Source organism: Podarcis vaucheri, assembly GCF_965113315.1.
Source record: "Podarcis vaucheri genome assembly, chromosome: 16".
NCBI classification, from domain to species: Eukaryota; Metazoa; Chordata; class Lepidosauria; order Squamata; family Lacertidae; genus Podarcis; species Podarcis vaucheri.
In genome coordinates, this window is record NC_138754.1 from 13,225,910 (window position 1) to 13,251,116 (window position 25,207).

General features: G+C 43.7%; 1 protein-coding gene across 10 annotated transcripts in view; it reads right to left on the reverse strand.

Annotated features, from left to right (window-relative positions):
- The window catches only part of MARK2 (microtubule affinity regulating kinase 2), a 112,895-nt gene that overhangs the window by 40,065 nt on the left and 47,623 nt on the right, over positions 1–25,207 (reverse strand). Inside the window, exon 1 of one of the 10 annotated variants that reach the window (XM_082202718.1) lies at positions 7,560–8,267. The exons of the other annotated variants lie outside the window; for them this stretch is intronic. Coding sequence (XP_082058844.1) covers positions 7,560–7,604 — 45 coding nt within the window. The 5' untranslated portion in view covers positions 7,605–8,267. Of the gene's footprint in view, positions 1–7,559; positions 8,268–25,207 lie in introns of those variants that run through there. 10 annotated transcript variants of the gene reach the window in all.

Genomic DNA, 25,207 nt, shown 5'->3' on the forward strand with positions numbered 1-25,207 from the left:
TCCCTCACGTGTCCCCTTATTACTTCAATTATCCTCACAGCCCTGTGAGAGAGAGTCACTACCCTCACACTGGCATTATGCAGCAGTGTAACGTTCCAAACCAGTTTCAAAGGCCGCCCTAGACACAGCACATTGCAGTAATCCAAAGAGAAGGTTTACAGGGTGTGGAACACTGAAGCAAGGATCTCTTTTGGTCCCGGTACAGTCATGCCTGGTGCAGCAGCCTCAGCTAGAACAAGGTACTCTGAGCCACGGAGGGCATTGTGACAAAGACGGAACAATGAGCACCTCAACTATGAACCGCTCCCCTTTTAGGGGAGAGTATAGCCTCCTGCTGAACAGGTTGAACACCATTCACCAGTGAAAAATTGGACTAACAGTACCTCTGCCTAGTCTGGACTGAACATCAGTTTATTGGCCTTCATCCACCCCATTACCATGCCTAGGATTTAATTTAGCATATCCACCATCTCAGCCAATTAGATAAATAAGAGAAATAGAGTTAGGTGCCAACTGCATTCCAAATCCCTAAATGATCTAATGTAGTACAGGGTTGTGCATCAGATTAAGGCAAATCCTGGGGATATGTCTGTATGGCGGGGGGGTGTCCTTGGCTTGTCAGAGGCAAAATGAAATCCGTATGAGTGGCACAGGTTGAAGCAAGACCTCCTGTGGTGCTTTGGTGATCCAAACAATAGCAAAAAGTTGCAGAGAAAGTGAAAGTATGATCCCTAAGCTTTCCATAACATGAGGGTGGTGGTGGTGAAGGAACAGAGAGCAAACAATAGAGAGGAAAGAGAGCTGAGGGAGAGCTCCACTGTGACTGATATGTTTAGACAGCAGAGGGAATAATTTTATCTGAAAAATGAATCCCTTTTAGTTCTCTCTACCCTGAATCAACTTTAAAAATATGGCTAGTGCAAAAGCCCCTTGAGCTATTTGCCTGCAATTTGGTAGCTTTTTTCCCCACCAACTATGGGCTAGTTACGGGACTGTGGGTAAAACCTCAGCGTCTAGGACTTGCCGATCGCATGGTTAGCGGTTCGAATCCCCGCGGCGGGGTGAGCTCCCGTCGTTCGGTCCCAGCTCCTGCCCACCTAGCAGTTCGAAATCACCCTTAAGTGCAAGTAGATAAATAGGTACCGCTTTATAGCAGGAAGGTAAACGGCGTTCCGTGTGCTGCTCTGGTACCAGCTCGCCAGAGCAGCTTCGTCACGCTGGCCACGTGACCCGGAAGTGTCTGCGGACAGCGCTGGCTCCCGGCCTCTAGAGTGAGATGAGCGCACAACCCTAGAGTCTGTCAAGACTGACCAGTACGGGCAGGGGTACCTTTACCTTTACCTTTTATGGGCTAGTTTACCTGCATATTCCATTGACTTTGGTCAAAAACAAAGAGGTTACAGCCTTTAAAAAACAAAAACCCAAATCCTATGAGTGAATGAGAGGTGATGGAATGAAATAGACTGATGGATCCTGAATCAAATTGGGCAGCCCACAAAGCACCACAAACTGGAGCAGACTATTTTCTCAAGTACTGACTTGAGGCCCAAATGTTATGATCAGTAAGCACACTTGGTGGTTTGATGTTTATGTTACCTGAAGCCTGAATGCCACAGAGTTACAGAGATATCCACAGCACCACTTCTGTAAGCAGTTGCTACACAGTAAAACTACAGAAGAGCAGTGCCACCCACACCCAATTTGGACAAGCTCTCCAGAATGATACCATGATTGATTGAGGGATCAAGAGAATCAGTAGGGTTGCACCTCCATCTCACTTTGAGCAAAAGTCATGCTACAGAGTGACCCAGGCAGTTTTATTTCTAAAACCAAGCCAAAACCTCAATGAAATGGACCTAGAAAATGAGTTTCATCTAAGAGTGTCTGGAGACGGCTGGCAACTACTGCTTGAACACTATGTCCGGGAAGGGAGTGTTAGCAATTGGCCCACAGTTGTTCAGAACTTCTGGGCCCAATGAAACTTTTTAGGAATAGTAACACTATTGTCTGGGAATAAAGGAGGCTGGGAATACACCCTCTGTTAACAAGGAATTTGCTACTTCCTGCACTCAACCAGTCACCCCCCCTCTCTGCTTGATGCAGTTAGCTAGGATAGGCAAGGGCCACATCCACAGGCCCTAAAAGGTAAAAGTTATCCAGCAAGACAATTGTGAGGTCCGAAAATTGGTGGATACAGACAATTTTGTTCTCAAAGTCTCTTGCAAACACATCACAAAGAACTACAGTACTGGGATTCCACCAAATCTATCAAATCAGATTTCAAAAGACTCAAAACCATTTGGAAAAGCTCCACAGGATGGCTTTGTGGGAATGCAATTATGGTGTAGAAAAATGGCTACTTCACCATCACTACAGAGAAGGCTTGATAATTAGCTCTTGGGTTCGGTCGAACTCATCATGAAATCTTATTCAGATGTGTTCATGCCATCTATCAACCTGCTTCAATGCCCTCAGCTCAGGTGTAGGGTTCAGCTTAGCTCGACAACCACTCGAGTAATCTCTGCATTCCACAGAGTGACCAGGAATTTGAAAGAACTGCCAGTCAAACCATCCAGAAAACTCACTAGATTCCATCAGAATTCATTAACCTCTAGTACCCACCCCCCTTGTAGAGGGGAGCAGTTGCTATAAGCCATAAACCTCAACAGGGAGCAATCGGACTATGAAAAATACTGTATTTTTCGCTCTATAAGACAAACCCGACCATAAGACACACCTAGTTTTTAGAGGAGGAAAACAAGAAATCAACGCAAAGCCTCTTGAGCGAAGAGGCAGGAGCGCTCCCGCTGCGCTCAAGAGGCTTTGCATGGCTATCCCCGAAGCCAGAAGAGCAAGATCACTCTTATAGCAGCAAGAGGGGTTTCATCCTAATTCTCCTAGCTTTTTTTAAGTCACAGAAAGGACAAGAAGGTTGCTCTCAAAGCAGAAAATGCATCCAGGGAAACCCATGAATATCCTATTTCACTTGTTCCCAGTGTATGAGCTAAGTCTAAGCCACAAGAGCAAGGAGAGGCAAACACGACCATTCACTCTTGTTGACAAAGGTCTGCAGAAAGCATGGAGAAGAGGAACCATTTCTGCTGTTGAGACATAGTGGTCTGGTGTGGTGAAAGTGGATACGGAGAAGTTTTTCTCCCTCTTGTAACACCAGAACCTTGGCCCATTCAATGAAGCTGAACGCTGGAAGATTTAGGATAAGAAAAAGTACTATTTCACACGTTGTATAGTTAAAACTATTGAATTTGCTCCCACAAGATGTAGTGATGCCTACAGACTTTAAAGGATTGGATACATTCATGGAAGATAAAGCTAGCAATAGCTACTAGCCACTGTGGCTATCTTCCACCTCCACTGTTGGAGTGAGCCTCAGAATACCAGGTGCTAGGGAATCAAAAGTGGTGAGGAGAAGGTGCGAGACTGGTTACATTATTTTCAAATAAGAGAGGTTTATAACTTGGACAAAAAAATTGGTTTCCAGGTGGAAAAATCAGATTTAGAAACAGAATTGCTAGAGCCCAATGTAAAGATACTTTCGAGAATGTATAATCTGCTGTTGAAATGGAATACTGAGGAAGAAACGGTAAAATTGGCAATGATAAAATGAGCACAAGACATAGGCCATAACATCATGTTCGCTGACTGGGAGAAGTTGTGGACCACCGGGATTAAATTTACGGCATGTAATGCCTTAAGAGAGAATATTATGAAAATGATGTATAGGTGGTACATGACCCCAGTCAAGCTAGCAAAGATATACCATTTGCCCGATAATAAATGTTGGAAGTGTAAAGAAATTGAAGGTACTTTCTTTCACCTTTGGTGGACGTGCCCAAGGATTAAGGCTTTCTGGGAAATGATATATAATGAACTGAAAAAGGTATTTAAATATACCTTCCCAAAGAAACCAGAGGCCTTTCTCCTGGGCATAGTCGACCAATCGGTGCTAAAGAAGGATAGAACTTTCTTTATGTATGCTACAGCAGCAGCAAGAATTCTTATTGCAAAACATTGGAAGACACAAGATCTACCCACCTTGGAAGACTGGCAGATGCAACTAATAGACTACATGGAGATGGCGGAGATGACTGGCAGAATCTGAGACCAGGGAGAAGAGTCAGTGGAAGAAGATAGGGGGAAATTTAAAATCTATTTGCAGAAATGTTGTAAAATTTCTGAATGTTGATGACATTGAAATGAATTGCGGGGGTTCTAGTAACAAGATAAAATCTAAGATTAAACCAACAACAGATAAATTAATGGGCTATGAATTTGCTGAACCAACTTTGAAAAGGGATACAAGAACGGGGGACGCGAGGAAGTCAGGAGAATATGTGAATTTAAGATCTAAAATTAAGAAAGAAGGAATTTTTGTGTTTTTCTTATATGTGCTTTTTCTTTTTACTATCAGTTTCTAATGTACGTATTTTTGTATTTTGTATTTTTATGCTTAATGTGTGTATTGTTGTATTTTGTAGTATGTATTTTGTGTTTTTATTTTCTTCTTGTCCTTGTCTTTGTATCTTTTCTATATTTTGTAAAATTTAATAAAAAAACTTTTTTAAAAAAGTGGTGAGAGCACAGTGGCGCTTAGGTCTTGCTTGCTGGGCATTCTGAGAACAGGATGTTGGACATGGGCCTTGGGCCTAATCCAGCAGCAAGGTTCTTCTTATCTTCAAAGTGCTTGCGCCACAGAGCAAAGTGCTTGCTCTGTGGAGAAGCTAGCACCCCACGTTGTACAAAGACCTATCTTGAAGAATCCACCTCTCAAAATCTGGAGCGGAGGGTAGCAATGGCAGTCCTAATCGTTCCAGAAAGAAGAAACAAGAGGTACTGTGGTAATTTGGGCAGAAAATGTAGCAGGGAATGTTTTCAGTCGTGCCGTAAGACTTCTGGATCAGGCCCAGAGACCAATCTAGTCCAACATCCTGTTCTCACAGTGGCTAACCAGATGGTTATGGGAATACCACAAGCAATAGTCCAATAGCGTTTGTGATTCCTAGCACCTGCCCATCTCCTAACAAGTTAGTTTTCTATTTGCAGAGATTTCCCCATTATATATAATATGGAGGAGCCATCCCATCCCGTGTATCTCTGAAGAGAGATGCTCAAGGTATAGCATTACCTAGCAAGAACTAGGCCATGATCAGGAAAGGAAGTTAAGAGCTTTATGATCATCTAACAGGCTCAAGACCACGAGGAGCACAGAGGTCAAAATCAAACACATTGTTCTAATTATCTCTTCTTGAACCAGCTCATCATTCAAACCTTTTTAAAATGCTGCTCTCCCTCTCCCAACTTAAGAGATCATTCTTTGTAATATAACTTTTCAGAGGAATATCAAGCCTAGTCCGTTGCAGCAAAACCAAGAATGCCCTTTGGCACCTTAACAGGACTAATAAAATTATGGTATAAGCTCTAGTACACATAAGCTTACGCCATATTACATTTGTTTAAGTCATTTAAGTTGCCACAAGACTCTTTGTTGTTTAAGCTTTAATCAACAGATTAAAAACAATCTTCCTTCTAAAATAAATAAATGACTGAGTGGCAGCTTTTGTTTATTAAATTGCACTTTACTCCTTAAACACTCCCTTTTGCTCGCTAGCTATCAACAACACAGGTTGTGGTAACATCCAAATTAAATTATTTTATCAATTAAAAAACAGTTTAAAATCAACAAAAATGATTTAACTGGCTCATAGCTCTTATTTAGAATCCCCTGCCTGTTGATATCATGCATGCACCTTCGCTGTACTCTTTTCGGTATCTGCTTAAAACATTTTTGTTTGGGCAAGCCTATCCGGACATGTTAATGATTGCATGTTTTAATATTAATTTACTGTTAATTGTCATTATTTTTAAATGCTTTTAAATAGTTTAAACATTTCTTGTAAATTGGAATATTTATTGTAAAATGGCTTAGAGGTTTTACTACAATCAAGCAGTATAGAAATTTTATTAAATAAGTAAAATAAAAATTATTTTCAGAGTAAGATTTTTAAAAAAGTCAGATGCCTGAAGTCATGCAGTTAAGTCACTTACACCAGTATCCTGAAATAAACTGTGATCCGAGTTTACCCATTATGTGAAAATCTGATTTATTTATTTTATCCAAAAATGTATATCCTGTTTTTTCCACCACAAACATATTGCTCAAAACAGTTGACAGGTATTTAAAAAATAAGGACAAAAATAAAAATAGGAAGAATAATCCATCAATAAATCCACGATACCAAAAAGTACCAAGGCTAAGAGAAGTATCGAAAAACTAAGGGCACAAAGCTTAAGTCAATTTGGATAGCCGGACTGGATTCTAGCAATGAAACTCCACATAATATCACCGCTAACTCTTTTTCAGGCCTAACAGATACCGCCAAATGCAAGAAGGGAAGGATATTTTCTGCCCCATAATATTTCAGGACATATCATGTTTTAGAATCATAGAATTATAGAGTTGGAAGAGACCACAAGGGCCATCGAGTCCAACCCCCTGCCAAGCAGGATTATTGTTAGGATTATTAGAGGAGCGAACTGCTAATTTTTATTTATTTATTTATACCCCGCCCATCTAGCTGGGTTTCCCCAGCCACTTATGCCATGGGGCCTATCCAAGCGCAGCATCCCATTTTCCACAGTGACCAACCAGATGCTGAGGAGAAACCCATAAGCAGGACAGAAGAGCACAACAACCCTCTACTGCTGTTGTTCTCTAGCACACTGTCCCTTGTCGCTAGAAGCTAATAAAGTCATCATTTCCAAGAGGGGTACTTTCAACCTGTGCAAGGGCCTCTGTTCATGAAGGATACGTCTACAAATGCCTATTAAGCCTGATGGCTATGTTCTACCTGCACTGCTATAGGCAGTATGCTTCCTGGAAACTGCAGGAAGGGAAAGTGCTGTTGTTGCACACAGCTCCTGTTCACAGGCTTCCCACGGGCATCTAGTTGGCCACTGTGAGAACAGGATGCTGGACTGGATGGGCTGCTGGTCTGATTCAGAAGGTCTCTCCTGGGATAAAACAAAGCCAGTTCTGATCCAGCAATATTCCCCTACCCTTCCAGGACAGTACTTGGGTAGAGAGAGATCAAGAATGAGGCCTCAGCTTGAGTCTGCTTTCCTCACTCACCATGGGCCAACCTGAAAGGACCGCATGCCCAAAATCTTACCAATCTGCATGGAATTAAAACCTGCTTCCTAGCCCTTGGGATTGGTGAATTTTACCTTTCTGAGGTCAAGGAAGTTTTTTTCATATGGGATCTCCCTGTTCAGTTACTCACTCTTGCAGTGAGGAGGAAGAGAGAGCATGTGAGTCTGAGGCCTGATCCCAATTTATCCCAGGGTGTAAAAGAAAGGTGAGTTGGGGGGTCGCATTCTCTAAACAGAGTCCCTATTGGAAACTCAGTTTCCTACCCCCATCAGATCACTAGCCACAAAATACCAGTTTTTCCTCATATAATCACCAGATCTTAATCCACCACCTCATATAAGGATCCCATTTTGGACCCCAGGAACCATACCCAGTAATACAAGAGACTTACTACTCCCATTGTCATAGGCACAACGTATCTATGTCCTCCACTCATTAATCGTAGTCTTCTCTGCTACCTCACGCAGTAGTGCCTCTGCCAGTCAGAGGCAAGCTGTACCTCATCGATCCACCACTGCTCCAAGAGAGGCAAAAAAAAAAAAAAAAAGAGAAAGAGAGGGAGAAAAGACTGGATCCAGTTGCCTGCTTTCTCAGCCGTGAAGAAACAGATAAGGCAGGTATCCCAAAATTACTGCGAACAAGTCTGAGCAAAGCAGCAGCTCGTGGAAACTCAAGAGGGAATAATCCTTTCCTGGGACGGTGCGTTTACCCCTTCATTTGTTGACCCAAAACTTTCCTGACGGAGCAAAGTACAGCAACAGAACTGAGGAAGTGTGGAGCTTCCTCATTCAGCCGGTGCCCAAGTGCCCAAGTCTCCACCTCCGATACCTGAGCGAGGCAACACCTTTCGCAATTTCCCCACTTGCTGAGCCAGAGAGCACCTGGGTTGTTTAGCAAGTCCTCCAAGCCTCTTTTAAAGTCTGAGTGATGGTGGCGGGGAAATATCTTACACACACCCCTCAAAAAAACAACAACCCAAAACCAAATAGTTAAATAGAGGTAACGGGTTATTCTAGAATCCAATCAAGGTTTACTCCAGAAGGAAGTCCGAATTGCTAGATCCTCTCCCCCCCCCCTCAAGACAGAAGGTAGGAGGAAACCTGCGTCTCACTTGGGAGGAGAGAAAGCGTGAGAGAGAATGAGTTAGAGCAACGTCAGGTTCTCCCCCACAGGAAGCTGCCTGCCCCACCCATGCAATCGGCAGGCAGGGCTTTGGAGAGAACCAGGGAGGGGAAGAGAAAGCAAAGGAAAAAAGGATGACGTTACCCCTTTGACCTGCTGTCAGGTGATCTGGAGCTCTGACAGGCAACTCTGTTGACTGAGCCCTGCAGAGCCTACTAAGTTTGCAAGGCAGATTTTTTTTTAAACTTTTTTTTTAAAGGCTGCCAATTTGAAAGGAGTGGAAGGGAGAGAAAGCCTAGGAGAGATTGCACAGAGGTACGGCTGAGCAAACAGCTTCTAGGCAGGGCTGGGTGTACTCTGCACTTAGAGAGACAGAGTTCTGCAGCAAGGGAAGCTGAATTCTGCAACTGGTATAAATTCTACACCTCAGCATGAATTCTGCCTAATTTATCCTGCCCAAGCATCAAATCCTGCCCAATTTATCCTGCCATTCTGCCCCCCACCTCCCCGCAACATAAAATATGTTCACTTTCTATGGTTCTCTGATCACTGGAAAGTTTATATACTTCAGATTCAGTGGTTTCATGAGGCATTGCCCATATCTTTGCAAGCCATTAGGACCAGATAGCTTTAAAGAACACCATGAAACCTGAACATCTGAAACATTTGCATCCAAGGCTATATTCAACTTTTGTGTGTGTGTTCCCTCAAAACTGCAGTTATAGGCTATCTACCCAGTTATAAGCAATCTCTTTCAGCTGTGTACAGGCACCAAGGACCATGGTTTTCTGTATACGGATAGCATTATGAAGCCTAAACCACTCCATACCATCCCTTCACCCACATCTGATCACCTGCAGCAATTAACAATTGCCTCCATGCAACCAGCCCCACCTCTGCAGTGTGTGAACGCAGAACACAGATGCAGCAGCCAAAAGTATTCAGCTACATTGCAGATCCCCCTAGCAAAAAGGACAGGAAAAGGCCCTTTTGCAGAGGTGCCACAGCTGTTAAAATGAGCCACAATACCACAAGAGGGTATTACAACTCCCTAATAGGGATAGCAGCTCCAGACATGCTGCAATCTTTAAGCTCCATCTCCACCCCCACAACTGGGACAAACTTTCTACTCCAGGGAAAAACCTTTTTAGGTGCCAGCTTCTCAGCAGCCAGGAACACAGGTGCTGTGAACTGCTCCAATTCACTCAACACTGTGCTTACAAAATTCAGGAGGAGTGTGCACCTTAGAATTAAGACTTTTTAAAAGCACCCATGGTTCTGTACACAAAGCTGCCAGTGGTCTGACTCAGTGGCCACCTTCAACACGGCTCCAACTAGGATGTCTCTTTAACCATATTTTATTATTTCGTGATCATCAGGAAACTATAGTTGCCAACTTCAGAACAAGCTAGGCTCTTAAACCACAGTATGATGTTTGTTTAAGGCTTGTTTTGAAGCTGATAACCAGAGTTTCCTTATTTTAGACACAAGTACAAAATGAAGTTTAATTAATTAGAGATTTCCTGGTTTAATCACAGGTCAAGGAAAGGTGCTCATAAGTATCTCAGTTTAGTAAGCGTGATCATCTAAAGAGGGCCAATATATTTAAGTACATAAGTCTCGGCTGTGTCTGGGAACAGCTCTCTCAAGTTTCAGGCAGAAAGAAGTCTTCCCAGCTCTACTGTCAAAGATCCTTTGATAACTGGAGATGCTGAAAATCGAATCTGGGACATTCTGCATGCAAAGTAAGTGTGCTAATACAGAGCTCCCCATCCTGCAATCAGGGCAAAATAAATTTGCATGAGGATTACAGAGCAGGGTGGGGGTGTGGGGTTCTATGAGAGAACAATTCATTAGGAAACAGGAAGGTAACAAAGGCTCCCAGCAGCCAGGGAATGCTCACTTTCATTTGTCACAGTGCAGCTTACCAAAATATCAGCATATATACCCTATTTGAAATACTGAAGGAAGTGCAAGGTAACTTGTAGTTCAAATTAAAACTACTTCCAGCAGCTGGATATTTGCTTCAGTGTCATTACGGCAACAGCCAAAACAAAACAGTAGTGAAACACCCCCACACAAGTGTTAACTGTCATCTGTTAAAGTATTAGTTTATCAATACACTGGATTAGAGCTTGCAGCACTACCCCCAACCCACAAAATGGAACACATGCATAGCCAACACCACCCCTAGGGCAGGTTCTTGCGAGTTACATTTTAGATTCTAGTATTAAATAAGTTTTAAAAACTAACGACAAAAAAGAAATACTAGTTCGCATCTTTACTGTTACTAGTTTACTTGGAAATCATGAGTGTTGAGGAGCATAATAAACATGGTGTTCTTTCTGCTTGTAGAAAGCAGACGAAAGACCAACTTAATTATGTTTCCCAACTCTCATGATTTTGAAGTCGTTGTCAGTTGTGTGTTTTTAAAGGTCTGCCTGAACTCTTAAGGTTTGATGTAGGAATGAGAATGGTGCACAAGAGGAAATGTAGTCAGCAGTTCATTCAGCACCTTCCTGTCACATTCATGAAAATGAGCAGGGATTAAATGTGCAAATTAGAGGAGAGTCCCTCCCAACCCTGATGCTGCTCCAAAGCAGCTGCCTAGAGATGCCTAGAGGGGGCTGACCCTTACTGGAGTATATGCAGGATGGAGCCTTTTGTTCAAGGCCCCTGAAGGCTGGGAATTTGCAACTGCAGCTGACTGGAGATGACTAGAGAAGCTTCCCGCAGGCATGACATGCACAGAGCCCTGGGCCAAATTGGGGCGGTGCTGCAGGGTCTAGCATTTTCTTTCTCCAGAGGCTTCCCTATATGGATAGAAAGAAGACAGCCAAATACTTCCCTCTGTAATTTAGTTGGTTGTTGAATTGCAGGTGTTGCAATACAAACCCTAATCTTCAACAGGCATACATTGTAGGAATATCGCAGCTGCTGCACACCAAGTCCCACCACCTATCCATCTAGGTTGGTATTGCCTTCATCAGTGCTGCAGACCCCCTGTTTTTCAAAAGCCAAGCCATGGAACCCTGCTTTTGGGGGAAAAAATGATGTCTCTATGGTGGTTTTCATTGTGTGAATGGTACTATGGAGCCCCTGGGTGGACCACCAATTGAGGACACTGGCCAACATGACCATCAGGGTAGACTGTAAAATCTCTGTCAAGTGTAATGTACAGCAACAGTGCAAATAACAACCCCACCCCTCCAAAAGCTTCACACATATGACCTGCATCCAGTTATGGTCATAGGAAACAAGATTCAAATTCACCCCTTTCCCTTTGGTCTCGGAAGTGCTCTGCTGCATCCCATCAGGCCAACTCTGCAGTGTCACAGACAGCAAATCATGAACTTCTGCTTTGTTCAAAGTCTCTAGAATGGTTGGTAAGCACTGTCCCCATGAAAAACAACAGCAGCTGCCACATGCCATCCACTAAGATACCCCGTCACTGCTCCGTTTGCCACTAGACTTGCAAATGGGCCTGGTAAAATTAATATGCTGCACCTTGGGTTTCCATTTTGGGAACCGGAGGTTTCCTACTTCAGAGTAAGTAGGATGTCATTTGGCTTAACCACCCCACTACTTAGCTCATTTCCACAGGCTTCCCTATGAAACCCTGATGCAGGAGAGTGGCATTCTGTGAACACTTTCTGATTGGAGAGCAACCTCAGTTCACCTTCTCCATTTTGAAAGGGTTCCAAAATGCACATGCACATAGGGAGGCTGCTGTCTGGTCGAACAAGCTTCTCCTGATATTAATAGGACAACTGCGAACAATTATTTAACCTATCTGAGACTGCTCTTCTATTAAAATAAAGATACAAAGCAGCTTGCAGAGAGGACAAACACAAGCAAAAATGGAGGCAATAAATTATTAAGTTATTTCAAACCTAAGAGTGGAGATCAATAAAGCTTACATAAAATAAAAATCATAATAGCAGCAGCGAGACAATAAAAGCTATAAAAAGCTACTAAAAACCACTAAAAGCCTCAGAAAACAGATGAAAAGTACTAACCTCTGGGAAAGTCTAAAAAAGACACCCTTGTGCCAGCTCAGCCCACCCCAGTCATTTCTGGCCTTCAGTTTCCAAAGTTCTCTTTGGGAAAACGAGGGCAAGATAGCCAACTATTTGCATGGATGGATGGATGGCACTGACAAGGTGCACTGTGACCTAGCCCTCATAAAACATAGGAAGAGAGGTTTAACACAATCCACACCCCTACATACTATGTTATGCAATGGAGAAGGCTGGAGCGGCTGTCTGTATGTTTAAAGGAGTGGGGAAACTCTGGCCCTCCAGTTGTTGCCAAACTACAGCTCCCATCAGCACCAGCATACATGGCAAAAGGTTCCCCACACCTGGTCAAAGCAAGGAGATCCTTATGATCAAATTCTGCAACACATTATTATTTGTACAAATGTGCATTTAATGTGTCTGGCACTTCACTCAGCACCGGAGGGCTGGGTCCTACCTTGAGGAGCAGACAATTTAAAACCTGACATAGGCAAAAAAGAGGAAAGGTGTGTGTGGGAGAGTAACCCAAGGAAAGAAAGTAAGCCTGCCTGAGTGGGGAAGACAGTCAGCAAGTGAATGTGTACTTGAGAAAGTCTCATCTGCTTTTGTAGAGGCCCGGATTAAGTTCCTTCTCTGGGTCATCCAAGAATCTTTTCAAATTCTTAGTTTACATCAAGCCAATTTTTATTCTGCTGAGCCAATACACAAGTTGTCTCAGAACCAAATTTTGTTTGGGTAAACAACAATCACCACAAGATATCCTAGGAGTCATTAGCCTCATTCACCAATTAAAGGCAAACAACAGCCTGCAGACATCTGGAGGAGGAGATGGAGGGACACCCTAACACACAATTATCCCACACAGTGTAGTGACCCTTCCTTGCATTTTATTTGGGCTAGAATGCATCAATTTGACATTCTTATCTAAGGTTTTGGAGTCACCTGAGGCTGAGGCTTAAAAAAAAATGCTGTATATTCACCATCTATTTGGTGTGCTTGTCTTAAAGCCACCAATATTTCAAAAGGCATAAAGGTTTTAACACATTTCATGTTTGCAAAAGCAACAAACAAAGGAATACTGTAAGTGCATTGTGAGGGGACCATGTCCAACAATTGTTCAAAGTGCTGCATAGTGATGTGTGCACACAAAGATGTATTGCATTTCCTGTGGGAATCCTGTCTAGGAAGGCTCAAGCCACATAAGTCTCCAGAGGAGAGCAGGCTAGACTTCTCTTCCTCTAAAAGGGTCCCCAAGTACAATGCTTAACTTTGGCACCTATTAATTTAAGTGGGGATAACAGGTGTATTTGGGGAACACCACTTGTGTGCTAACCCTGCTCCCTCCCTATTACAAGAAAAATATTAAAAAATCAAGTTGCTTCTACCTGCACCATTCTGAGCTTGTTACCCAGGAACATGAAAAACCGTGTTGTAATGAGTCAGACCACGGGTGCATTTAGCTTAGGGACCATTCACAGACACTGTCTGGTAGTGACTCTCCAGATTTCAGACATGGGCTTTTCCAGCCTTAATTGCAAACAATGTGATCGACCACTGAACTATGACCCTTCCCTAAAGGCATTTCACTCTTGGTCAAGCAAAAGTATGGGGTTGAGGAAAGAGAATGAAATGAATAGAAGAGCTGCCATCATTATTCATGTTATGCTATGTCAGGTGGGTATCTATCAAAATGGCTGCTACTTCACATCATCTGGCCAGTTTTAGTCTGGCCACCATGTCATCCACCTCACTTCTGGCCCCAAAGAAGCTAGGAATGCATGTCATTACTGATTAGTATATTGATCCATATCTACTGCTCCAAAGCAATGAAACTGTACACTGGAAGAAAACTCAGCCTTTAATCTTGGGAGCTTCAGACTATCATCTCAGCATACTGGCAGAGGAAATACAGATATGATGTGTACACACATATCCTCCCCGGGGGAAAAACCAAGCAGATGTTCTGTGGAAAACACAGACCAGGCTTTATATAAAGTGTATTTCAAGAGCATTAAAAAAAGAAAGAAAAAGAGTTTAAACCAGGGGGATTCATTTGGGGGGCCTGGTTCATGACATCATTTATTCTGTGGCAACCAGAATTTAGACAGTGACAGAATTCTGTCTTTCTTGGTGTGTATGTTTCTATCTATCTCATACAGAGCAGATCCTGGGCATAAAAACCTATGATATGCTTCAAGGCGGGGGATGGGGAAGAGTCTGTAGCCCTCCAGATGTTGTTGGACTCTGAACTGCTGTAAGTGCCAGCCAGTATGGCCAATGATCAGGAAAGATGGGAGCAATATCTGGGGAACCACAGGCTACCCACTCCTGCTTTAAAGGACCCCTGCATGAAAATATATCAGTGCAATTCTACTTGGGAGCCCTCCCTCTAGTTCACCTCCCCATGAAACTCGTGAGGCGGATTAGGCAGAATGGGGAGGCAACTGGGACCAAGGTTGCATAGAAAAGCTTCCTGGCTCTGCAGGGATTTGAACAGCTCCCAAAAGAGAGCTCAATCCAGCCTCTAAAGTTTATCTAAATCTCCTTAAATGCCAAAAGGTTCTTTGAAGGAGAAAAAAACACAGAAAGGTAAAAGCAAATACGGGGTGGAATAAAGGATGCTTCCTCAGGCCACCAGCTAAAAAGTACACCCACACCCCTAGAAAGCTGCGTGGTGGATAGGCTGTTTCACCAACTTTGCTAACCTGTCGCCCTAGGAACTTCCTTCTCTCCCCCCCACCCCAACTTCATTTTGAGCTAGGCAGCCATGGAGAAAGTTCCACCACCACCCCTTAGCGCAGCCCTTCCAGTTTCCTGCCAGAACTTGTTAGTCCGGTTACCCAGCAGAGCAACTCCAGTTACATTTGCATCTCCCCGCAGTATGTTTGTTCTGAATAAACACCCACTGAAGAGTTAACAAAAGGAGATAGAGCTATTTACCCCTGACAGAAGGAGGTCACCTAGGAAAAGATTATGCTTCATTTGAAGTCACTCCTTAGGAGTAAAAGGGGTGGGGGATAAGAAAAACTATAAACCAGGTGTGGGGAACCTGTGGCCCTCCAGATGTTGCTGAATGATAACTTCCAGTATTGCTGGGGCTGATAGAAGTTGTGGCTCAGCAACATCTGGAGGGCCACAGGTTCCCCGCACCTGGTATAAATCCACCAAGCCAAGAGCCAAAACATTTGAGGAGGAAGCCACATAGGGCGGTCAGCCAGTTTACATTAATGCTCACTCCGGAATTAAATTTAAATCAATGCATATATGACCAAAATCTCTATTGATACAGGCAAGCAATTTGCAATAAAATTTAACAAAAATACTCACCATTCAAAGAAAGCCATGTTACTTATTTCCCTTTTCATTTACAATCACAGCAACACTTTCTTGCTGGAAAAGGTCATAAGAACAGTACTGCTGGATCAGGCCAGTGGCCTATCTTGTCCAGCATCCTATTCTCACTGTAGTCAAACAGATGCCCATCCACAAGCAGGACCTGTTAGTGTAGAAAGAACATATCCTCCACAAATCTGTCTAACCCTCTTTTAAAGCCATCAAAGTGGGTGACCATCACTATATCTTGTGGGAGCAAATGCTATAGTTTAACTATGCACTGGATGAAGAAGGAAGAGAACCATGTAAGCTGCCCCAAACCATTTGGAAACTCTCCATTCCATCTGAATCAGGAGATGCTGTGAAGAAAGTGGACTGGTGTCTGGAAGCAGTAAAAAGTTGGATGGGGACCAAGAAACTGAGGTTGAATTCTGATAAGATGGAGTTTCTGTGGATGCGTGGTTCCCATGCCCAGGAATTAGATGTAGAACCTGTTCTGGAAGGGTTGCCCTCCCCCTGAAGGAACAGGTTCCTAGTCTGCGAGTATGCCTGGATTCCGACTTCTCAATGAAGTCTCAACTGAATTCTTTGGCCAGGACTGTTTATGCCCAGGTTGGGCTGAACTTGGACAGCCTGATCTCAACTGCCCAGACTCTAGTGAGCTCCCACTTAAGACTACTGCAATGTGCTCTATGTGGAGCTGCCCTTGAAGACAACCCAGAAACTGCAGCTAGTGCAGAAAGTGGCTACTAGGTTGGCAAGTGGGGCAGCCGGGTGGGACCATGCACCACCCTCAGGAGAGCTCTCCAGCAGCTGCCAGTGAGCTACTGAGTCCAATTTGAGGTGTTAGTACTAGCATACAATGTCCTAAATGGCTTGGGATCAAGTACCTGAAGATCCCCCACCACTAATAGTACCCAAAGATCAGGATGGGAGGCCATGTTGGTGGTGCTGCCTCTGGTTAGTGTTGACTTGAGACAGGTTCATCTCCCTCACTGACTTTTAGGAAAACGTACAAACATTCCTGCTAACCCTGGCATTTGATGTCTGAAAAAATACTGGCTACGACAACCTTGAAATAAGCAACTGTGAGGGTGTGTGATCATTTTTTAATGTGTTTTGATGTTCTAAAATGTTTTACGTGGTTATTAATGTTACAGTGGTACCTCAGGATGCGAACAGGATCTGTTCCGGAACCCCGTTCACATCCTGAAGTGAGCGTAACCCGCGTCCACGGGTCGCGATTCGCTGCTTCCGCGCATGATGTCATTTTGAGCGTCTGCGCATGCGGTGAAACCTGGAAGTAACACGGGTCGCGATTCGCCGCTTCCGCGCATGACGTCATTTTGAGCGTCTGCGCATGCAGTGAAACCTGGAAGTAACACACTCCGTTACTTCTGGGTCGCTGCGGAGTGCAACCCGAAAATATTCATCCCGAAGCTACTTCAACCTGAGGTATGACTGTATTTGTGTTTTTAAATTCAAAAACACAAAAGGTTTGCTGCTCTATGCTCCTTTGGGAGGAAGGGCAGGGCAGAAATCTGAAAAATAAAGTAAGTAAATAAAATAACACAACTGACATGGAATCAAATATGCTCAAGCACATTACTTTGATGGCACTTTTAAAAAAAAAAAGCACAAGGGCAAACCAGTCCCTGCCCTGAGAACCTTCCGATCAAAAAATCTAACACAGCAAATCAAATGCACCATCATCTTCATCATGATCACCACCACCAACTGCATGCTAGCCAAAGTCCACATGACTGAAGCAGAGGAATCTACATTTCATTTTGGCCATGTTAATCCTCAAAAGCACACAATTCTCCTAATACATATCTGCCCAGAACTTGAGAATAATTACTTGGGAGAGGGCCTTTTCAGTGGTGGGACTCTGCTTGGGAAATGCCCCCCTCAAAGAGGCTCCCCTTGTGCCTAAGAACAAGAGTTTTGGGGGTGCCAGGCAAATGCTTTCTTGTTCTCCTGGGATTTTATATTAAAATCCATTGGGAGCTTCTGTTTGTGCACCAAATTCATCCCTGCTAGGTTCTTAAGTCCAGTTTTAATTGTTTAAAAAAGGAAAATTCAACACTTCATTATGAAGCTAAAATAACAATATTTTTATTAAAAGGAACAAGTTCAGAGTTCTTAACAAAACAATGATGTGCCAGGTAGAAATCTAGACTTGCAAAGGGGCAGTACTGAGCAGGACTTGTAAGAATACTAATCTAGCTATGCCATCTCCCTCAAAGCAAGCCCTCAAAGCCGGAACTTGGACTAGGAATATATTACATGAACTTTCCATCATCCTTAAAGGTAAAGGTAAAGAGACCCCTGACCGTTAGGTCCAGTCGTGACTGACTCTGGGGTGGCAGCGCTCATCTCGCTTTATTGGCCATGTGGCCAGCATGTCTAACCCGCTTCTGGCAAACCAGAGCAGCGCACAGAAATGCCGTTTACCTTCCCGCTGGAGCAGTACCTATTTATCTACTTGCACTTTCGACGTGCTTTCGAACTGCTAGGTTAGCAGGAGCTTACAGACACCATATTAGTAAGTCACCTAAGTTTCCCACATGAAGAAAGGTGGCTGTGAGACTAACATCGCCAAACCCACTGGGTGATGCAGAGCTGGAATTGAGCATTAGCCAATGAACCATACTAATCTTCAAGTTTTTTTCTTCTCCTTTCTGCTTAGAAGCTAGCTCCCTCTACTGCCAATAGGTGCATCAATACACCTTTTCAAGTTTCTGTAAATCTGGGATAACAAACTAGCCTGTGGAAGATTAGACTGTATCTTCTTTTTAAGATATTCTCCAGTATTTATCAATCTAGGTTCTAGCTGGCACAAGGCCAGGCCACAAGGGTCTGTTTGACACAGACAGACAGACAGACAGACAGACACACACACACACACACACACACCCAATATCACCAAGGACAACTGGTACTGTGCTTGAGTAACATGGTCACAAAGGAGCTCCAAATGAGAGCCCCAACACATTTCGATCCAAATTTCTCATTTGCTACTGCGCATGGCCATCTGAAAGGCAACTAATGTCAACAGCCAGCCCTGGAGTTACAGAGATAAGACGGTAGAATGAACCTGCTTCCCAAATGGCAGCTTCCAAACAGGAACAGGAAGTGAGGCCTGTTTGTCACTCAAGGCTCCTTTTAGCTTTATGGCTCCAATTTAATGCCAAGCTCAAACTGAACAGGCACCTGGTGACTGCCTCCTTGCAGTCTGGAGGAGGATTCAGGAGGCTACTGGGAACATAAATTGCCGTGGTGGTGCTGTTGTGAATTGACACAAATGCTGCTTCTCAGCAAAGGCTGCTGTCAGGGAACTGACATCGGAGCCAGAGGCGGAGGCAAGGCTCTCAAACGATGCTGGAGAAGGGCCCAGCAGGGGGAGAGGCGGCTCACCAGCTGGGGAAGGAAATCAGCGCAACACCAGGGATAAAGGGGGGCAGATGGGGGAATCGGCAAAGGGGCTCCAGGACTCCTCGCCGGAGATCAGCAAGGAGAACATGGGTACTCCGCTACCCATGCCCTCCCTGCGCAGAAGACTTCCGCGCAGGGAGAGTAGGAGGAGACTTGGAGTCAAACAACTTTTATGCTGGAAAAGGTTTAAGAAACACCCACTGACGGATTCTGCCAGTGACTGAACAGCCACGAAGTGTAGGGCTGTCCAGACAGAAAAGGTTTAACAAGGCAAACTAGCCAGGAGTGGCACCAACTTGCGCACGAGTAACCCCTACAGTTATTACAGCTGCCACCTATCCTATTCATAACAGGCCAACAGGAGACGGGGTAGGGTGAGGACAAGCACTTGTAGCTCAGCTACCTTTGCAGTTCCATTTTTAAAATCAGCCTAAGTTTCAGCATCAGATTAACTTAAAAGTCAACAATAAAACAAATCACTTCCTTATACAGAAAGTCCAGATGGCTGCCCTTACATGTGCCAGTTTATTAGTCTGGCCCGGAAGTGAGGAACCCTTTGCAGCCCGGGAGTCATATTCCCCTCTGGGCAACCATCCAAGGGCCACATGCCAATGTTGAGCAGGGCTAGGGGTGGAAGTGGGTGCGGCAATATATGTGAATTTTAGCATTGTACAGTAGGCTGGTTTTTACACACGCACCCACCCCCTGAATCCTCAATCCAGAGGATGGCCTGGAAAGAGTTCCAAGGGCTAGACAGTGAAGCCTGGAGGATCTCATTTGGCCCCAAGACCCGAGGTCCCCTACCCCAGGTCTAGCCTGTTGACAACAAAGCCACGTGCACTAGAGAAGGCTATCATTAAACAAGTTTAAAACTACTAATGTCAACTACCAGATGTCAAAGAGAACAACAACTACCAGGCTTTCAGAAGACATCTGAAGGCAGCCCTGTTTAGGGAAGCTTTTAATGTTTGATGTATTATAGTATTTTAATATTCTTTTGGAAGAGTGGCTGGGGAAGCCCAGCCAGATGGGTGGGGTATAAATAATAAAATTATTATTATTATTATTAATGAGATCATGCGAGTGCACACATATCCAGGGTGGCAGCTGAAGACCGGACTTCTTCTGCTTGCGCATTTAACACAGTGCTGCTGCTAGCACCAAATTGGAACTGGGGTCTCGCAGGGGTTAGAGCACGGCACTTGCAAGAGTGGCATTAGGATGGTGATTTCATCAAGTCACAAACCAGCAGGCACTCTGATTCTGGCTAGTGCTGCTTTCCTCTTGTCACAGGAAGTGAGCCTATGACTATTCTCAGCCTTTCCCAATTGCGAACCCTGGGGCAAAAGCCCCAGCCGAAGCTGCCAGCTTTCTTGGAAGAGCCAGTTTCCCTTTACAAGATGAAGGCAATCATTTGGTGATCATCAGGGGCTGGTGGAGGAAGAAGTTAAAGAAACTGACTCGTGTAAAGCACAGCACAATTTTAAGTTGGAATGAAGTGGGCAGATTAAAAAATACTGATGTACACGCCCCAACTGTGTGACAATGAAACAGAATGCAATATGTGACAAATCTCTTCCTGTATTTAAAAAAGGAGACATTTGCTTGTCATTGCTTAAATTCTGGTGTGATGCTCAAAGCAACTTAACTCCAATTAAAAACTATTTCAAAATTCTTGCTGTAAGCTTAGTTGTTCAGAAAGCTAGTATTCCTGTTACTAGAAGCTGATGTTAATTGATTACATTTATACTCTGCCTTTCCTCCAAAGACTTGAAGGTGGCTTCTTCTTCCTCCCCTATATGGATCCTCCCCTATTCTTAGTCTCACAATGACCATGGCTCAGAATCACCCAGTGAGCTTAATGGGATGTTACAGAACAGATCTCTGCCAAATCCACCTAGTTCCATAAATACTGAACTGGGTTTTCAGATAATGCCTCTGATCTGCCTCAAAACCTTCCTGTAAATCAAACACAAGCTAAATTCAGAAAAACCTCCCAACTGTGGCTAGAAGACGGAAAACAACCCGCTGACTACCAAGTTCCCTCTTTCTCTCAAATGGCTTCCCTCTCTAATTTCTGTCTAGTGCTAAAGTCTACCTTGTTGTGACGTCCAAATCAACCACCCATGGCTAACGCTTGCCTTCCAAAGTGGAATCAGAAGCCCATTTCAAACCCTAGTTTCTGATTCAGGTTAGGGAGAGGGGCAACATTAACTGCTGATTTGGACATCAGGTTCTCATTAAACAGGAAAAAGAAAGTGAAACTACACAAGAGGGAAGGAAGGAACAACTGAGCCCCACAGCGCTCACAATGTTTGGAAGAGCATCTGAACTAAACCACAAACAGGCAGTAGCTACAAGTTAGATTTTTCACTATAATTTCCCAAGGAGGATAGCAACTTGCAACATCCCCATGACTCACAGGGACTAGTACTCTTTCCTAATCCTACAATTATAAAAACAAAAGGTGGCTTCAGCTGATCTGAGGCAGAAAATACCAGTGGTTCAAGATAATCATGCACTAGGATCAAGCAACAGTGGACAACAGGGCAAGCACAGACATTAGGACTCAGATATCACCTTACATAAGACTCTTTGGGTTGCATTCCATGCTAGTCCTACTCAGAGTAGACCAACTGATATTAATGGCTATGACTAACTTCATTGGGCCTACTCTGAGAAAAGCTTAGTTGGCTGCAAGTCTTTGAAACTCTTCTCCCTCTGTCCACTCATCTTCGTCCCACCACCAATTCCCTGGCTCTGAGCCTTCTTCCCTTGGGGGTCCCCAATTGATGCCTCCCATCACACCCCTGCATCCAGCCAGCCAGCCCATGACATCCTGCCTCCTTCCCAAAACCTAGTTAGCACTTTCCCAGCTTTGGGAAGGAGGTAGGAGGTCTCTAGGACCATGCCAGAGCCTCACACCTCCTGTGGGTTTCCTGTCAAAGTACTCTTGCAGCCCACTTGCTATGAAAAGCTGTTCCGCCCTGATGTAGAGAGTAGTCAGTAAGGGCTGGTATGGAACATGGAGGGCAAAATTTGCAATGCCAACAATAAATCCACTCAACCTGATATTCTTGCTGGAAAGCAACCTGTGTATTATGCATGTAAATAGTATAGGCAGTGTTGTATCCCCTGAATAATCACTTCAGAAGTAACTAAGTGGATTGCTCTGGTAAGTCAACATTGCCTCAAATGGCAGGAGACTATGAGCACTGTGTGAAATCACTATGCTTCATCTTCCAGCCCCATAAACTAGAAGGGCCATAGCTCAGTGGCAGAGCCTATGCCTTGCAAGCAAATGGTGACTGCTGCAACGCCATAGTCACCTTTGACATAACAGTCCAGGGGTCCTTTACCTTTACCCAGGTTCAATGCCCGGCATCTCCAGGGAGGCTTGGAAAAGACTCTTGCCTGAAATCATGGAGAGTGAGGCAACACTGAGCTAGATGGACCAATGTTCTGACTCTGTGCAAGGGCTGCCTATCATATGTTCTAAAGCAGGCATAGGCAAACTCTGGCCCTCCAGATGATTGGGACTACAATTCCCATCATCCCTAGCTAACAGGACCAGTTGTCAGGGATGATGGGAAATGTAGTCCCAAACATCTGGAGGGCCAGAGTTTGCCTATGCCTGTTCTAAAGCCTAGCTACTGAACTCTTTGACACCTTCTCCCTTTCCCCCCTCACTGCCTAATATGGAAAGGTTCCAAGGGGGCCTAAAACCCTCTGGGTAAAGGCTCGACGTCATCAGTTTAAGAACAGGAGCATCAGTTCCCTATTCTGCTTAATAAAGGACTGTGTTTGAATCACAGGGGATTCCATGCTACATCATTTGGGATTTTCTAAGACAGAATACTTAGATCTCTGTCTGTGAGCAACTTAAATATTAAGCAACATGAGCAGGGGATCTGAGGGGTGGTGGTGGATGTCTGCAAAGAAAGAAGAGGAATCCTTAAGCCAGGCTTATACAACTATGACTTATCAAACTGAATGCAGCCACGTCTGTGTTCTTGACAGTGTTTTGTGCTTGTAGAGCTTGGCAGGCAGCTAAAAAGAGGTGTTATCAAGCTCCTGGTGGGCTGCATTCAGCTTGGGAGTGTTGCAAGTTACAGAGGTCAACCAAGAATACTATCCATTTTTGGTATGAATCCACTCTGCAGGGAGTGGGGAAGAGACAATCAACCTGTCTCTGGGCTGTACCACTTCAGAAGTACAGGTGAGACAAGACGCTGGCAGATTCCAGCAAGGTCTCACCCTATAAGGCCAACAACTTGTCTACATTACAGCCACTTCCATTAAGGCTGGCTCACCAGGCTGCTTCTCAGGAGCCCAACAAGGACTGCTTTTGAATGGTGAGAAGACCCTCTCTCTCCCAGTTGGCTATTATAAGAGCCTTATGACAGTAAGAACTTGGTGCCTCAGCAATCTTGTTTTCCTCTTTCCTTCTCATTCCCTTTTCCTTTTGTGTGGTGTGTTTCTAGACTATATGCTTAAGGGCAGGAACAATGTTATTTTTATTGATATATTAGCCACTCTGGGAGCCTTCCAGGCTGAAGAGTGGGATATAAAAGTTTGGAACAAACAAACAAAGAGAACAGAATAAACCGAATCTTCTGTATAAAAATAAAATAAATCCCTGCACTCAGAGAAGTAGCATGTCAAGGAAAACACTCAGCTAGGGCCGCCTTCCACCTTTCACCAGGGGAATTTCCCCCCCACAAAGAAAGTGTGAAGGAGAGAATGAAATAAGAGAGCGAGCGAGAGATTGATTTTCCCATATAATGGTAATAATAATAATAATAATAATAATTTATTTATTTATTTATTTATTTATTTATTTATTTATACCCCGCCCATCTGGCTGGGTTTCCCCAGCCACTCTGGGTGGCTTCCAAAAGAATATTAAAATACTGTGATACATCAAACATTAAAAGCTTCCCTAAACAGGGCTGCCTTCAGATGTCTTCTAAAAGTCTGGTAGTTGTTGTTCTCTTTTACATCTGGTGGGAGGGCGTTCCACAGGGAGGGCGCCACTACCGAGAAGGCCCTCTGCCTAGTTCCCTGTAACTTGGCTTCTCACAGTGAGGGATGATCTCTCATGGAGAAATTTTCTAAACAGAATATATTCTGATTCAGTTTTTTATTATTTTATTGCATTTATGGCATTTTACAATTTTTGTAAACCACTTAGGTATTTTTGTCTATACACAGAACTCTATATATTCTAAATAAATAAATACCATAGACTCTAAAGTGCTGTGACTCACAGTTAAGCCTCCCTAGGGTGAAACACATGAAACCTTGGGGAGCAACTATAGTCACTGCAGGCAATACTAAGCTGAGTGGTGAGTCTGTTTAAGGTAGCTTCTTATATTCCTGTGTGGAATATTTTAAGTTACTGATTAACAGCTTTTCATCTGATCAATGGATTGGCATTCCGAACTTCACGCTAAAATGCTGTCCTGTTTCAGAGCTCATTCTAATTGCAAAGGAAAAATCATGCAGGAATCCCACCCCTTTGACAACATAATGATCACCAGAGAGCACTAAGAACCACTGGTACAGTTTCCTTTCACAATTCACCTTCTTTCCTAAGTGAAAACACATCTCCTTGCTTATTCTATCTTTCCGACAATGCTTTAAAGAAGAAAATTAGTTTTTCCATTTTACCAATGGGAACCCAAATATACCGTAAGTTATTTTCTTGCTGCGGCTAGAATCTTAATTGTTCAACACTTAAAGGAGGCTAAGGCTCTACCAATTCAACAATGAGAGCTTAACTTATTTGAAATTCATGTATTTACTATGAAGTACAGAGGATAAAGTGAAACTGGTTGAGAATGTGACAGTAATTGATATGATTTTGTTGTTGTTACTAACAAAACAGCTAAAAGTTAAAATCAGGTCTAAAGTTATATTGCATTCATGGTGGTATGACAGCATATCAGTGATAATAGAACAGGAATAAAATGTTGTGATGCTTTGTGTACACACTTGTACTTTATCTGCTGCTTCTCTGCTGCGTGAGATTTTTTTGGTATGTACTTTTTTCTTTCAAATAAAATAAATCAATATATACATCATTTAATTTTTTTTAAATGGAGAGCGGGGGAGAGAAGACAAG